At 41.3% G+C, this 15,823-nt stretch overlaps 1 protein-coding gene across 2 annotated transcripts in view; it reads left to right on the forward strand.

Annotated features, from left to right (window-relative positions):
* NSMAF (neutral sphingomyelinase activation associated factor) overlaps positions 1-15,823 on the forward strand; it is a 38,675-nt gene that overhangs the window by 16,215 nt on the left and 6,637 nt on the right. Inside the window, exons 8-24 of one of the 2 annotated variants that reach the window (XM_053396074.1) lie at positions 604-651; positions 744-796; positions 1,498-1,627; positions 3,269-3,340; positions 3,923-4,031; positions 5,172-5,348; positions 6,617-6,696; positions 7,312-7,402; positions 7,490-7,553; positions 7,748-7,799; positions 8,956-9,076; positions 9,798-9,929; positions 10,264-10,306; positions 12,186-12,349; positions 12,983-13,082; positions 13,894-13,958; positions 15,262-15,329. In XM_053396074.1, coding sequence (XP_053252049.1) covers positions 604-651; positions 744-796; positions 1,498-1,627; positions 3,269-3,340; positions 3,923-4,031; positions 5,172-5,348; positions 6,617-6,696; positions 7,312-7,402; positions 7,490-7,553; positions 7,748-7,799; positions 8,956-9,076; positions 9,798-9,929; positions 10,264-10,306; positions 12,186-12,349; positions 12,983-13,082; positions 13,894-13,958; positions 15,262-15,329 — 1,569 coding nt within the window. Of the gene's footprint in view, positions 1-603; positions 652-743; positions 797-1,497; positions 1,628-3,268; positions 3,341-3,922; positions 4,032-5,171; positions 5,349-6,616; positions 6,697-7,311; positions 7,403-7,489; positions 7,554-7,747; positions 7,800-8,955; positions 9,077-9,797; positions 9,930-10,263; positions 10,307-12,185; positions 12,350-12,973; positions 13,083-13,893; positions 13,959-15,261; positions 15,330-15,823 lie in introns of both variants that reach the window. The other variant, XM_053396073.1, reaches the window with a different exon arrangement.

Here is a 15,823-nt window from a genome sequence, read left to right on the forward strand (position 1 = left end):
GGTTTTGGTAGATCACGGTAGATCGCTGACTCCCTTTCCTTAGTGGTGGTAAAATAGAATCTGACCATGCCCTGTCCTCTATTGTTGCACGATCTCCAGAACGGAAGACAGAGTTTTCTTAGGCTGATTGTTTCCTTAGCGCTCTTTCGGTGAGCAACTTTTCCCCTTTCTCACTAATAAAGCTCTGCAACTTTGCCCTGAAACCCTAAAAAACCAGGACTTTCCTCCCTAAAAAAAGCTGAACAACTTTGACCTGAACTGTGAGTAGATTGTGAGTAGTCTCTTAGGAGTTGGCCGTCTCTGGACTAGACAATGTCTCCTGATTCAGATGTTAAAGAGAAATAAAGCTGAGTGTCGCAAGCATACTGATGCTGCCTTGCCCTCAAACCTATAATGAGCGCTCCCAGAGGATTCATATAGGTATTAAATAGTGACTCTTGTGGTTGTGGAGGCAGCTGTTCCACAGACACATGCCTGGAGGTGGAAATGAATCTGGTGCAGAATGCTTTTCTACAGGCCTGACCTATCCCTGGGGACTTCAGGTGCATTAGATATATCTAAAGAAACTCTTTTTTTAATCTTCTTGCTTTTATTTTTAAACAGCTGTACAGGGCATCTCACCTGGACAAACTGGGGGACCAGGCTGCTATGGTAAATATATACTATGGATGTTGTATTAGTGGAAACTAATGTCTTAGGTTCATGTCCAAAGCGTAATGTATTGTTTCCTTTTTTCAAATTAGATAACTGCTATATTGCAGTCACGTTTGGCCAGGACACCATTTGATAAGAACAGGTATGCTTCTTAATATAAATAATTCACATCATAAAAATTCCTTGCTTTTGAATTTCGTTTCCTGTTTTTAGAAACCATCTGCATAGGATGATGTAAGGCAAATAGTGTGCTAGCAGCAGGAGTCATTTGCTTCCTTTAATGCTTCCCTAACCAGTTACACACTAGGCCAGGCTTCCTCAACCTCTCCCTCCAGATGTTTTGAGACTACAATTCCCATCATCCCTGACCACTGGTCCTGCTAGCTAGGGATCATGGGAGTTGTAGGCCAAAAACATCTGGAGGGCCGAGTTTGAGGAAGCCTGCCCTAGGAGTTCCCCTGTTCCCCTTCCCTCTTTCAATATTTTTTAAGTTCTACACATTTCATATGAATGCTGAAGTAAAATAATTCATTATTGAGACCAGAGAAAATGTCCAAATATGCCTAAATGTGAAAAATGTGAGGCATCCTTGTTGCTTTGTTTTATCCTGAAAGGAGAAAAAAATATTCTATAAATTCTGCAATGCATTATGTGCTGAGGAGTCTTCAGGTTATTGCAGATTATAAAGGTGAGGTAAAGAGAATTATTATTTGTTAATAGAAATTAGAAAATTGAAGTGAACTTTGTCTTTTAAAAAACACATTAAGAGGTGTGAAATAACCCAGCTAACCTTTAGCAGGTGACTGCATTGAACAAAATAATTGTAGTTTGTTCCTCTTCTAGATTTCAAAATGTTTCTGAAACGTTGCATATGGAATGCAAAGCTGAAATGGTCACTCCGTTGGTGACTAATCCAGGACTTGTATGCATCACTGATGCAAACTTGTATTTCCAGCCTCTTAATGGCTACCCTGTAAGTAACCTGCACTAAAAATTTCCATCCTGCTGTTCTTTCAACCATGAGCAAATAACTGTCTAAAGTGTCTCAAAGTGCTTATGTGAGGTTTTCCTATGAGCCACACAAGTGAGCATCAGGGGCAGCCTTGATGGATCTCTAGCTTGAGTCTGTGGAAGTTTCCAAATTCTCAGTTCTGTTTCTCCATAATTCAAAATTCACATGCCAGGGCTAAGTTTCTCCAATGAAAGCTGTCACTGTGCCCATTTTGAATTTCCAGTTGGGGAATCATACCAGTCATTATATTTCAGGTAGATCAAGCGTGGGGACCCTCTGAGCCTCCAGATATTGTTGAACTATGCCTCACATGCATGATTGTTGGCCATGCTGGCTGGCATTGATGGGAGCGAGTTCAACATCTGGAGTCTCAAAGGTTCTCCACTATGGAGGCAAATAGTGCTCTGCCACTCACTGGTGGCTTATTGAAGTCCATCCCTTCTTGTCTCTCCTCCACCCTTTGAATATTTTTGCAGTGTGCAAAGGTGGAGAATCCTAAACCCCTGGCTTCTATTTGAGCTGTGAGTTGGGTTACTACCAGTTGAAGTTAGGATATAGATTTCAGGTTCCACTTAGAAATGTCACATTTTCAGATGCTTCATCTAGTGAACATTACCTTCAACTTTTTGTCTGTTTTTGATGTTCACTGATTCAGCCAGAATGTTAAAGAAGTTGAGACTGTTAGCAAACTATAAAATACTACAATTCCTCATAAATGAGGCACACTGTGCTTTGTGTCTTCGTTTTCAAATCAGTATGTGTAGTGAGCTGTTCGCTGATTCCATTGGGTGTTTCATATATTACAGTCAGATTTGGAGTCTGTGTAAAATGGTGGAAATGGATTCTTAATCCTTAGTTACAAGTTTGATTTCCCCAGCCAACAAACAGCTTATCCATCAAACTATTTCAAGTTGGCCTTTCTTGGAATGCATATAGGTAACCTAGGTAATTAATTACAAATGCAACTCCTTTGCAACTAATAGGCTTTGATTTTGATTTGATTTTTAAATTCAACTATTTATTTTTTGCATGTAAAATCGGCTCTGGATAACAATGGAATATAGAGGGAAATTCCCAATCCTGTAAAATGGAGAAGGTTTACCTAAGCCCGGGGGTCAGAAGCAGCCCTCAAGGCCTCTCTGCCAGGCCTCTGGGACTTCCCAGACAACACCCACCGCCTTTCTTCCCGGGCCACACCCCTTACCAGTTCTGCTTTGCAGCCTCCTTGGGTGTTTTTGCCTGTTTCAAATGAGTCCTTAAATAGTATTTTCTTGCTTGAACTGGCCAGCTCAATTGGTTAGAGCATGGTGCTGATAACACCAAGGTCTCAGGTCCAATCCCTATATGGGACAGCTGCGTATTCTTACATTACATAGATGATCCTCAGGGTGCCTTCCAGCTCTATGATTCTATAATTAAGGACCTAGATTGCACAGTACAAAGCCCAAATTCACATTTGTTGCCCTGCCTAGTTTTGCCTCAGGCCCCACCCATGTGGCCCCCAGAAGCCTGAGTGGTGGAAAGGCAGCCCCGCCACTACTATAAACAATGCATGCGGAAAATTGGGAGTATTATATTTTTGTTCTGTGCATTTCGTTACAGAAGCCGGTGGTTCAGGTGATGCTGCATAGCGTCAGACGTATCTATAAAAGAAGGCACGGTCTATTGCCGTTGGTAAGATTAAATTTTACTCTTGTCCCTTGGTCGCACAAATGTGCTTTGTTGTTTAAACTTGCATCTTGACATTCCAAGAAGAACACTGTTTGTGCCATCCCTCAAACTGTGGCTCCAGTTTGACATTCATGTTGGCTTATCTGTGTCAGCCGTATGAGTGGGGAATAAAGGTACCTGGTTACAGTGCAGTTGCTCAGTAGTTTATGGCATAGCAAGTCCTATCATGGATTAAAACACGTTATATCATGTTGCAACATTCATATCTGTCTTGCACATTTCTATAAAACCTATGATAGCTCTTGTGAACAAATGTGTTGGGCAGAGAAAATTTGACAGAAAAAAATTGAAAGTAGCAACAATTGTCCTTCTAGTAAAAGCATAGTAGGTTTAAAACTACGTTATATGCTGTACCTTTCATTGGTGTATAGAGAATAGCTTGTATTCCTCTGACAAACAGCTTCTAATATTATGAGGACAACAACAAAAATACCAGAGGCTTTGTTTCACCTGAACTATACTGTGCTAGTATTATAAAGCTGCCTGATGAACTTTTTCACTTCTGTCTCTCTCCAATTTTGAAAGGGTCTCGAAGTATTTTGCACTGAGAACAATTTGTGTTCGGACATCTATTTGAAGTTCTACAACACTCAGGACAGAGACAATGCCTATTTCTTCATGGCAACATATTTAGGTATAAATAACTGTTCTCTTTGGCAAATTGGGATGTGTGAGATAAAGTTTGTCTCCCTTTTTTGTTGTTGTTGTTTTTTTGTTTTGGTATAGATTTAAACTTGAGGGAAAGTTAAGTGTGTATTATTTTGGAATGAATGTGAAGTTGCAATGAAATCAGTGCTAACATGTTGAATTAGAAGTTGTTTTTGGCTTTGTGGAGATTTAGAACTGAAAATTCTGAGACCACCTTAAAGCAGTAATGTGTAGGATAAATAGTAGAAAGCAATTGGACATTTGCAACTGGTCAAATGCTGCCTTACGTTGCAGGGTAAGTGACAGTAATGTGGGTTTCATAGAGAATTTTGCATTTGATTTTTTTAAATGCAGGTTAGGGTAGTATGCATCAGAAAAAATTCCAATGCAAACCGATTTTCCCCCAGTGCATATTACCTAAGAGAATGATCAAAATTAGCATGTTTATTTTACTTGTATTTAGTAAACAAAGCTAAAAACTTTGAAAATGCGAAGCCTGCCTAATATTTATTTGCAGTTGTCATGCGTTGTTATCTATGAACGTATGAAAGTGGAAAAACTCCCTTACTCATCACCAACAAACATGTTCCTACATACAGAACTCCTCACTTGTATTGTCCTGCAAGAGTGCTGCCCCGGGCTTCTGTTCCCTGTTGTAGCCTTTTATCCCTCTCTCTTCTGTCCTTAAGTATTGCCATCTCAGCCTATCTGTGTCTGCTTTCTTTAGCTCCCCTTAAATGCTACTTTGTGAAGCCCTTGCAAAAAAAAAAATTAAGGGAGTGGAATCGCTGTCCGACAATATATTGTTCTCACTGTCATGGTTCCTTTCTTCCCTGCCCCCATTTCATAACTGGGCGCACATGCTATAGAAAGACCAGGAAAGACTTGCTAGTGAATTTGAGGGAGATTGTTTAATCTACTCATCTTGGTGGTCAGTGAACAGTTTGTCAAGCCAGTGGTCTGCCTTGCTTCATGAGTGATGACTGAAAGCCCTAGATGCCTTGAAGGATAAGTGTAGAGAAAACTAATAGTGCACCCGTTATGCCCGTTAGGTATGCAATGCTTCCAGAAGAGTCGTTTCAAGTGGCCTTTATCTCTCCTCTGCTCTCTGTTGTCTGGTGTCTAGAGAATCATGTTACAGAGCACACAGCAGAGAGTTACATGTTACAATGGCAACGAGGGCATATTTCCAACTACCAGTACCTCCTTCACCTCAACAATCTGGCTGATCGGAGCTGCAATGACCTCTCCCAGTATCCCGTGTTTCCATGGATCATAGCTGATTATTATAGTTCAGAATTGGGTAAGAACCTGTGTAGAAGAACAAGAGCAAGGAATTGCTAGTTTCTTTTTCAAGAGTGAATGTAGTAGGATGGTGCAGAGCATGCTTCTTGTGAATTCTGATTCTTGCGTTGCCAGAGGCTGCTTCTTATTCCAGCCTCTTCGTTGCATTGCATTCGTATGTCCATGGTGTCAGTGGTGCATAGCACTCAGTTAAGTGGTTGCTCGGCATTCAGTGGTTTAGTGTACTTCATATAAGGAATATGCAGGTTGTGTCATGAAAATTTGAAACTGAATCAGCAAAAAGGTGAGGGTCAAATGCTAATGATCATAGTACATGGAGCTAAACAGAATTTGAGTAATCCAATCAACATTGCTGCATAGCCTCTGTTCATTCGGCGAGGCTTGCACAAAATCCAGTGGAGTTTGAGATCATTATCAACAGTTTGGGGATACCTGTGTGTATGTATAACTTTCAAAGCATGTATGTTAAGCTAGATCTGCCTTTGCCTCAATTTGCTTATCTCAGGAAGAGTACAACAATTGTCAAAACATTTTGGAGAACTGTTAACTTGATTAATATAAATGCTATTTTGAGATATTGAAGGAAGCATAACTGAGTTTACAATTTCACAGACAGGCTACCATTCAGAACTAAAATGGCTCCAAAAGTAAAATGGGTATCTGACTTCTCTGCCTTCCTGATTTGGTAAACTTGAGGCAAACCCAGATGTACGCATGCATAGCCAAACCACTGAGGGCAAGTTTAGCAAAAAGCAGAAGTGTGGGGATCTCCTTTGTTCACTAAATGGAGTATGCTGTGGATGAAAGTGGAATCTGCCCTCTTTCTCCTGCCCTCCTCCTTTTATCTTCAGGTACTCTGCTGCTTCAGTCTTTCCTCTCTCTAGACTGGCTCTGATTCCAGGAGTCCATCAACTTGGTGGGGTGGAGAGTCTTCAAAAGCAGAGAAAGCGGGAGAGAGGGATATTTTTGCTCCCATTCCACTGCACTCCATTTTGTGGTAAAAGTGGATCCTTATTCTCGGTTCATAGTCAAACCAGTGAGTGAATGTTAGTGAACACATGTGTGTCTTGTTTTGTCCCAATTCCTGCAAAATGAAACTTGCAGTTGTGATTTTAAAAGATTAAGGGCTATTATGAGAAAGTTGGCAGTTGGGTAAGATTTGCCATGGTAGTACTTTTCCAAATGCACTGGAAAGGAGAAAAAAAATCACTGGCCGTTGCTGTTTAGTTGTTGCAGAAGATTAATTCTTTTGAACTTTTTTTGTAGACTTGACAAAGCCAGAAACCTTTCGGGACCTCAGTAAGCCAGTAGGTGCACTAAATAAAGAAAGACTAGAAAGACTGTTGGTATGTATTTGTTTTCTGTGATTTTTTACACTTTGTATTTTTTAAAAAAACACAGTCGATCTAGTGCATTTCTAAATATGGACAGTTATGTTATAATGGATGAGAAATATTTCATGTTTCAGTAAAGTTCACTGTATTTCCTATTGAACTGCAACTTAGTATATAGAATTATTTGGCTCCGACCCTTCCCTTCCCTTGTCTACCCAAAGCAGTTAAGCCACCTGTTCCTATCAAACTGCAGGATCTAAACAGCATTAAGTGTTTGCTCAATGTTGACATGCTTTGATATTTGCACAAAGAGTGGCAGGATCCGCAGAGGCAGCAGATCCGGCCTCCAAGGATGCACCATCCACTGCTGCTCCCTCAGTGGCAATAACTTCAACATGTTCCTTGGAGGCTGGATTTGCCCACCTCCTCACCTCCCACCCCTGTTTCCAGTGTAGAGCTTCACATACACCCCTCATACTTCTTCCCTGGCTGGGGACGGCACCATTTTGTGGCTCACCTCAGGCGCCAAATTGTATTGGGCCAGACCTGATTCCCAGCCTCTTAACAAACCACCAAAGGAAATTGTCACTGAGCAATTTTTCTCCCTCTCTCTTTCTCCGCTGATAGATACGTTATCGGGAAATGCCAGAACCAAAGTTTATGTATGGGAGCCACTACTCGTCACCAGGTTACGTTCTGTTTTATCTTGTCAGAGTTGGTAAGTCACCTGCCAAGGTTCTCCTGAGTTTGTGGTCATCAAGCTTGACTCATCTGGTGTGATATCTGAGCTGTCTTGCTTCCACAGCACCAGAATACATGCTTTGCTTGCAAAATGGAAAGTTCGATCATCCTGACAGAATGTTCAACAGGTTTGTTTCTTGTATTTTAATGGCATTGCTGTGTTTTTGTTGAGTATCTAAGTTAGTACTGGCTCCTAAAAGATTAGCTTATTAGGTGACATAAAATAAATAAATAACCTATTTTGCTACCAAAATCTTGCTCTGAAATAAGACATATCTGAAACTTTTTATTTTTGTTTTATTCTCCTGCTATTCATATCCAGTATTGCAGAAACCTGGAAGAACTGTTTAGATGGAGCAACAGACTTCAAAGAGGTAAAGAGCCTTCAATACTTCCATTTATGTTAACAGTTCTTTCTCTTGCCTACTGAGAGTTTGCAGCATTCCATTTTTAAAAGTACAGAATCCAGAAACAATTTACAACAAATCAGTTCAGGACCTTATCAGAACCATTGGGATGGAGCCACAGCTCAATGGTAGAATGCATGCTTTGAATGCAGAAGGTCCTGTGTTGAATCCCAGCATTTCTGGTTATAAGGATCAGATTATATGGGACCTCTTCGTGCCTGATCTGTAGTCAGACAATAATACTGAATTACATGGACATGTTTCCCGATTTGGCAGAACGCAGCTGCTTAAACTTGAAACCTGGCAGAGCACCTTCATGATCTCAGTGGTGTCTTTTGACATATTATGTGTAGGCTGCTGTTTATGATAACCCTTCTAGACTACTTAGATTAATCTTCTAGATTCTGATAGGTTCACTGGCAAAACCATGCAGGCCACCTGGAATCTGTTTTTAGGTCTGAATGCACTTCCAGGATCTAGGTTAGGAGTCTCCTTATGACCAGGTACGCCTGGAGCGCAAACCAGCAGCAATATAAGGGCATCTTGACATCAATTTTTCCTCCGCAATTTGTAGCAGTACATACCTGTATTGTGGCATTGAATTATACTTTTCCCTACTGGCCAGTGAACTATAGTGGGAAACTTGTGCAATGTGTCATCAATAAGTGTTCCTAAATATTGCAGAGAAGACGGGAAGAACTTGCCAGGGATGCAGTCTTTGGCAGCATTGTCATATTTTGCCCACAATCTGCAGTTCCAGTCCATGTTTATAAGGCGATCTTTATGCTGAATGGGACCCAATTAGGTTCTGGATAGTGGCCAGTGCTGATGCTCATTTCCTCTTAAGTGGTGGTCTGGACTTGGCAAGGGAGCTGAGTCATCCAGTTCTGCTTGATGCGTAGGTTTTCTGTTTCGTTTTTCAAATCAAAACCCAGAGCAGCGAACGTAAGTCAAGCTGTGAGATACCTTTTGAAACACTGAAGTCTGTTGTGTGATCACATCCAATATGAATATTTTTCCCCCTGTGTGCTAAGTTTGGAAACACTGGTTATAGTTTTTAAGTACCACAGCAGTAATAATAATAACAAAACAATCTTGTTCCACACTTTTTATTTATTTTTAGTTGATTCCTGAGTTCTATGAAAATGATTCCAGTTTCCTACTAAATTGTCTGAAATTGGACTTGGGGAAGACGCAAGGAGGAAAGATTGTGGACAATGTAGAACTTCCCCCTTGGGCATCGGGTAAATAGAATTTTGGAAGCACTTAATAATCTCACTTCTGCGTTGGAGATCTGCTTTCATTCATCTCAAGAGCTTGGGAAATAGTCGGTGTATTTGTACCATTCCTTCTCCCATGTATCCAGAGTAGTTCTTTTCATAATTTAAATACGATGAGTGAAATCCAGTTTGTGCCTTTGCACTCACAGAAGGATTTTTTGATCTAGCTGATTACCTCAGTAACAGAAGAAAACAGGCAGTTTTTGCCAGTTCCCTCTCCCACCTGCAGCCATCAGGGTGGAAGGTGACATGGAGGGGGGAAGACGATGGGCAAATTGGCCGGAATCCCCTCCCTCCAGGTGTCCACTGGATCAAAAAGAGCAATCAAATAAAATTTTAACACATGGCATGATAAAAGTTTGTAATTTTGACAGGACAAGTTATTTGTTGTTTACTGTTGTAACAATTGTTTTCTCAAAATTTATCTGTACCATGAAAATAAATAAAAACATTTTAAAAAATCCTTCTGTTACTGCAAGGCCACCAAAAGGATTCCACTGAGTGTGTTTAATAAAAAGTTGTTGTATCCTGAAAAATGATTCTTCGAAACATGTCTGAAGTGCTGATTAGTATTGTCACCCAACGCTTCTAGTGAGTTCTTTCTTTTTAAAAAAAGCTGAGAGGGAAGAGGGAGTGGGGGTTTTATTCTCACTTAACAAGGAAACATTGGCACCATCTCTTTCAGATGCTGATGATTTTCTCCAGAAGAGCCAAGACGCTTTAGAAAGCCAGTATGTGTCAGAACATCTCCATGAATGGATTGACTTAGTGTTTGGCTACAAGCAGAAGGGAAACGAGGCCATTGCAGCTCAGAATGGTGATTTCCCCCCTACCCCACTTTTATAAAAAGAAAATGCAAATGGATACTTTAAACTGTTAAACTCTGTGGTGGTAATATGAGGGTTTTTCATGAAGGAACACGGTGTGCAGAGCATATCAGTTAGGAAATTCTTCTATGTACACTGTAAATTATAGCCATGATAAAGTCAGATGTGCGAATTTTTTAAAAAATAAAGTTAATTGAAATTTACTATGTATAAGGTGACAGGGTTGTGAGAATGACAGAGTGTTGTAGTATTGTTTTGTTGAACCAACAGTCCTGTAATCAGAAACATTTTCACTTTGTGTGTCTGCTCTCTGCTTCTTTTTAGTATTTCATCCATTAACCTATGAAGGAGGAGTAGACTTGAACAGGTAACTGAGTTAACAGTAAAGGACTGGGTGGGAAGATTTAATTAAAAATATTATGTTCTCTTCCAACATAAAATGTTTTCATACCAGTTTTCTTTGTGGTGAGCTTTTTGCATGTATCTTGATAGAATGGGGCTGTTTGTTGCTGGATTCTTTAAAAATTCAGGCATATGTGCTAATAGCAACATTCTCTGGGAGTAACCAAAACAGCACCATCCATGCATAAAAGGAAGGTATTAGCAGGCTTGGGAAATCTTCAGGGTTTGTAGAAGTTAAGCAAACAAACCAATTCCTGGGAAACCCCACCGAATAGTCCAGTGAGGATGCTCATTGGCCACAGAAAGCTGATGGACTGTCAGAGACTGTCAGAGTGTATGTGTGTACAAAATCTAGAAGGGAATATCATGGAAGAAGGCATGGCTAGCTCGCTTGAAGAGGCACTCTGCACTGCAACATTGCGTTGCAGGTCCCACTTGTAATTGCAAACAGTTGGTGAGGTGCCCTTTACCACAGAGCTGGTGGCATCTAAACTGCAGGCACTGCAGATAGGGAAAAATAATTTCTCATAACTTACAAAGAAAAGTTGAAAAGCTGCAAGTTTCCTGCTTCTACAGTAAGAAACACATGGAATCACTTGGACTGCAGCTTTCTTGGCTGGCTAAACCACGGCTTATGAAGCCAGAAATGAGCCCTGGGCCCGCACCCCTTGCCATCCTTGTATCCACTTGCACACTGTCCTCAGCATGGAGGTGCTGATTTGTTTCAACCGGAGTGGGTGGCGTTGTGGTCTAAACCAGGAGTCAGCAACCTTTTTCAGTCCTGGGCCACTCCACCAACTCTCAGACCATGTGGTGGGCTGACTATATTTGGGGGGGCGGGCAGAATATGAACAAATTCCTATGTCCCACAAATAACCCAGAGATGCATTTTAAATAAAAGGACACATTCTGCTCATGTAAAAACACTCTGATTCCCGGACCGTCCGTGGGCCGGATTGAGAAGGTGATTGGGCCGCATTTGGCCCACGGGCCTTAGGTTGCCTACCCCTCGTCTAAACCACTGAGCCTCTTAGGCTTGTCGATTAGAAGGTCAGCAGTTTGAATCCGCACGACTGGGTGAGCTCCTGTTGCTCTGCCCTAGCTCCTGCCAACCTAGCAGTTCAAAAGCATACCAGTACAAGCAGATAAATAGGGAGCACTGTGGTGGGAAGGTAAACAGTGCTTCCGTGTGCTCTCGCACTCATCACGGTCCTCTGTGCCAGTAGCAGTTTAGTCATGCTAGCCACATGGCCTGGAAAGCTGTCTGTGGACAAATGCCGGCTCCCTCGGCCTGAAAAGCGTGATGAGCGAGGCATCCCATAGTCACCTTTGACTGGACGTAACTGTTCAGGGGTCCTTTATCTTTTACCCTCTTAACCTCCCAGGAACCTCTGTTTTGAACACCCAGGAACTCCACACTGAAGCTAGTGTACATAAGCTGGTAATGCAAAAATGCTTATGAAAATGGGAACATTGCACCCTATCAGCTCATTACAAGCATAATTTCTTTCTCTAAGGCCTTACAATGTACTCATGATAAAGTAGCTTTGCCAGCTATTTTGAACAATTGTCTTGTGGCTTCCATTTTTGTTCTGTAAGGTCCATAAATCTGATGTGCATGTCAGCAGGAACGATGCTTACTGCATACATGCATGACATATTTGGGGAGTTAATATAAAATCCATTTGCGTACGCAAGTAAGTGAAAAAGCAGTTCTGGTTAATGCATACCTGTCGTTGTCATAACATATAAACTGGAGTTATAAATACTTCCTGTTCTAGATGGATTAATGTGGTATAACCAAATTTGATATCCCTACGTTTTTCTTCTCTTTTTCCATGAAGTATTATGGACCCAGATGAGCGAGTAGCGCTGTTGACACAAATCCTAGAGTTTGGACAGACTCCAAAACAGTTATTTACAATCCCTCATCCTCGGAGGATTATCCCGAAGTTCAAAAGTTTTCCTCGAGCATCCAGTCATGATTTTTCGATGCCTGAGTCTCCAGGTAAATTTGGTGGGGCTACAGATATTGCTGTTAGAATGATAGAATTGCAGAGTTGGAAGGGGCCCTGAGGGTCTATGTACTGTATTTGATAATTCAGCTGACTTTAATTGTGCTTCTTTGTCCAACAAATTCAATATAAAGATTTAGGTCAGACGCTCTGAAAAATAGTGGTGTATCAGTTTGCAAAAATCGCTTCCAGCAGTCAGAGTGGGAAAGGGGCTTTTGCATGCTGCTATTATTGCCTAGGAAGTTGCAATTCAGGGGGAAGGGGGTATGTAGAGGTAAATTGGCCCTTCCTTGGAAGGAAAAAACCCCACAGTTTCTTAATGTGATACCTCAAGTTTCAGCCTACTTTTTAAGCTTTGGTGCTCTTCTGGCACTTTAACAGTGTGGCCTTCCATTGTTTCAACCATGTCTCACACCACACACTCCACATTGGTTAAACTGGTAGGGTATCATAAAATGCTCTTTAGGAGGCAACATGGAGACAGAAGGGAATGTGAAAGAGGCTGAATAAACTGTAGTTGGCTCACTATATGAAATCTGTAATATATCTCTTCCCTGCTACTGTATTTCGTTGGGGGGGGGATTCATTATTAGTTGACATATTTTATTGTCTGTTAGTTTCTCCAGGTGAAGAATCTTTTGAAGATCTAACAGAAGAAAGTATAACGCTTGCTTGGAACCACATGACCAGATTAAAGATAGATGGGCAACACAAGATTCACAGAGGGTAAACTTTGTAGCATACAGCATATAGAGGTGTCTAGAATGAGACAGTAAAACACTTTGAACCTTTTAGAACACAGTGCAGCCTAGTCAATTAGAAGAAAAATGTAATATTTTGAGGGAGGGGGATTTTGCTTTGTTGGAACAGGGGTCAAATATGTGGATTTGCAATGCAAGGATTAGGCTAAATGACATGATTGTCCTTATTGATATCAGTTGGGGGTTTTTTTATTTACTGCATATTTTTATCCTGACTTCTTATAAAATATTCAGAGCAGCAAATAAATATACAGAAACTAAAGTGATTAAATCAAATATTAAAAAGCGATACTCAGTTACAAGATTGAAAATAATACAAAAGCAGCAGCTGTCAAATATCAATTTCAAAAGGCAATGCCTATTTGGAAAGAGATGCCTTGTGGGTATCTTAAGTGCATTAGACCCAGGCAGTTTAAGACTTTAAAAGCCCAAACCCAGCATATTAAATGAGCCTGGAAACAAATGCGTAGCCAACACAGATAGCAAACATAGTTATGGCTGACATACCAGCATTAGCCAGCCACCATCAGGAAGCACAGATGACTTACTAGTTTGACACCAGCATATTCTACTTGCCTCAGTAGGGGTGTCTTGGGCAACAGATTGCTGGAATTTTGTGATTTATGCGATTCCAGAACTGTGTAAAAGTGTATCAACATTTTCAGATGCAAACAGCACACTTAACCATTGAATTTGGTGGGACTTACTACTTAGTAGACCTGATTAGATTTACACTGCCAGATATTAATCACAGTTCCTTGCTATGTTTTGAACAGGGCAATCACTGGAATTGCTGTGCCTTACAGTTCCAACCAGTCTTCTATTTTCACTACATCTCAAGGTGAGTCGTGCTGTCAAGCCTCAGTAATATGAACATTATTCAGTGACACTGTGTAGCCCCTTTCCAATGGTCAGCATAGAATTCCTCTTTGAATAGACTCAGCAGAGACCTATGATCTGTAAAAGGAGTATTTGTGGTTTCCCCCCACACTATATTCCTAGAAGCCTTGGGTCAGAGTTGTAGGTTGTGTGCAGAAAAAGCACAGGGTATGCATGGTATGCGGTCAGAAGCTGGCTTTCTTTTCTTTTTTTAAATCAGTTTTTGTTGTTTTTCTTAAAAAAGTATCCCACATCATGTTTTTATCTCTGATTACTATGACAGAGTTCACAGTTCACATCAATGCTTACTGACATTTCATAAGCTAGGGAAGCTCTACAAAGCAACGTTTTCAAAGGTTGGCAATTGAATTTTAGTATCCCACATTGTTTATTGCCTCTCCCCATGATGGGAGAAAAAAAATACAGCATAAATTATGCAGAACAGGATGATCTATGCAGGATGATCTATACTAATAGCAAAATCAATCTGAGTGCTGATATTTATGTAGCTAAAAAGAAAGTGTCCTTTCTGTTCTGAGGAGAACTGGCCAGGAAAGGACACGGTTAGCAGCACATCCCTTCCAGAGCAGCAGCTTCTTGCTCTGGGCAGCCTCTCCACCTGTAGAGGTGCTTTGAAAGCTCAGACAGCTGGCCTGATCTGTGGTTCAGAGTCACAGTCGAGAGAGAGAACACGTGAGGGACAATCCAGAGGACAGAATTTTTTTTGCCCCTGTGGAGAGGGGACCCATGTTTATACTCAGGCTGGGCAAAATATCCTCCCCATTGCAGCACCATTCAGCCCCACAAAAGTGGAGCTTAATGGTGATTATCAGGGAGAGGTGCAAATGCGATAACTTTTTGGTGGGAGATGGACTTACCATTGAAGACAGGGTGGCCAAAGTTTGTTTTTCTAGGTTTTCTCTAATAGGGGGGAAAAGTTTTGCTGCTGCTGTTTCTAGTGGCGGTTTGGCTGCCCGCAGCACTCTGCTGCTGTTCTTCTGGTAACTGGGGACAGATTGCCTCAGGGGAACCATGATATATTCCTTGTGCAAGAAATAAAAGCATAGTGCAAAGATTAATTTTGCACGTGTCAGCAGTTCCACATGTAGCGTGTGTGGCCTCACACATGGCTCAGTCTGGCTCTGCATAGAAGTATACTCCAGCAGTTTGCTGATGGGATCTTTGTATCTTGTTGATTTGATAAAACAATTTGGAAATCACTGATATGGTGCTGCTTTCCATTCTTCTCTCAAAATCTGCATTAGATTCAACCCTGAAGATGTTTTCTGCTGAATCAAAAATGCTGCAGCGGAGTATATCCTTTTCAAACATGGTGAGTGCTTCCAGGCTTGTATAATCTTACAGCTGATCTTGCGGAATGTCTCCATAATTTAATACAACGTATTCCGCCCCCCCGCCCCCCCCCCGGGTAACTACTGTAGCTTACCAGTTTAATTCTAGCAGGTGTGCTGTAATTGAACTTTTTCGCTGCTCAAATGTCTAGAGAGCTACTTCCAACTCTTAATAGACGTTGTGTAGTAAACCTATAACTCACAAGTGAACATCACACAGCCATATGTGCCTCTCACCTTGTGTTGTCCCCCAGTTGACAATCTGCTCCATCTAGGCAGGAGGAAAAAACTGAGTAGAGCAAGCTGACCTCCCACAAATCATTGTTCCTGCCTACAGCAGGGCACGTGATTGGAATAGAACCCATCCCAGTTAACCCCTTGCCAACCTACGGAAATTTACCACAGTTGCAGTCAATCTTGCAGCTTCCCCTGTCCATTTGCAGGTTCCTTCCATGCTCTGGCAGCAGCTCATAAC

This window comes from Podarcis raffonei, chromosome 7, assembly GCF_027172205.1.
Source record: "Podarcis raffonei isolate rPodRaf1 chromosome 7, rPodRaf1.pri, whole genome shotgun sequence".
Classification (NCBI taxonomy): domain Eukaryota; kingdom Metazoa; phylum Chordata; class Lepidosauria; order Squamata; family Lacertidae; genus Podarcis; species Podarcis raffonei.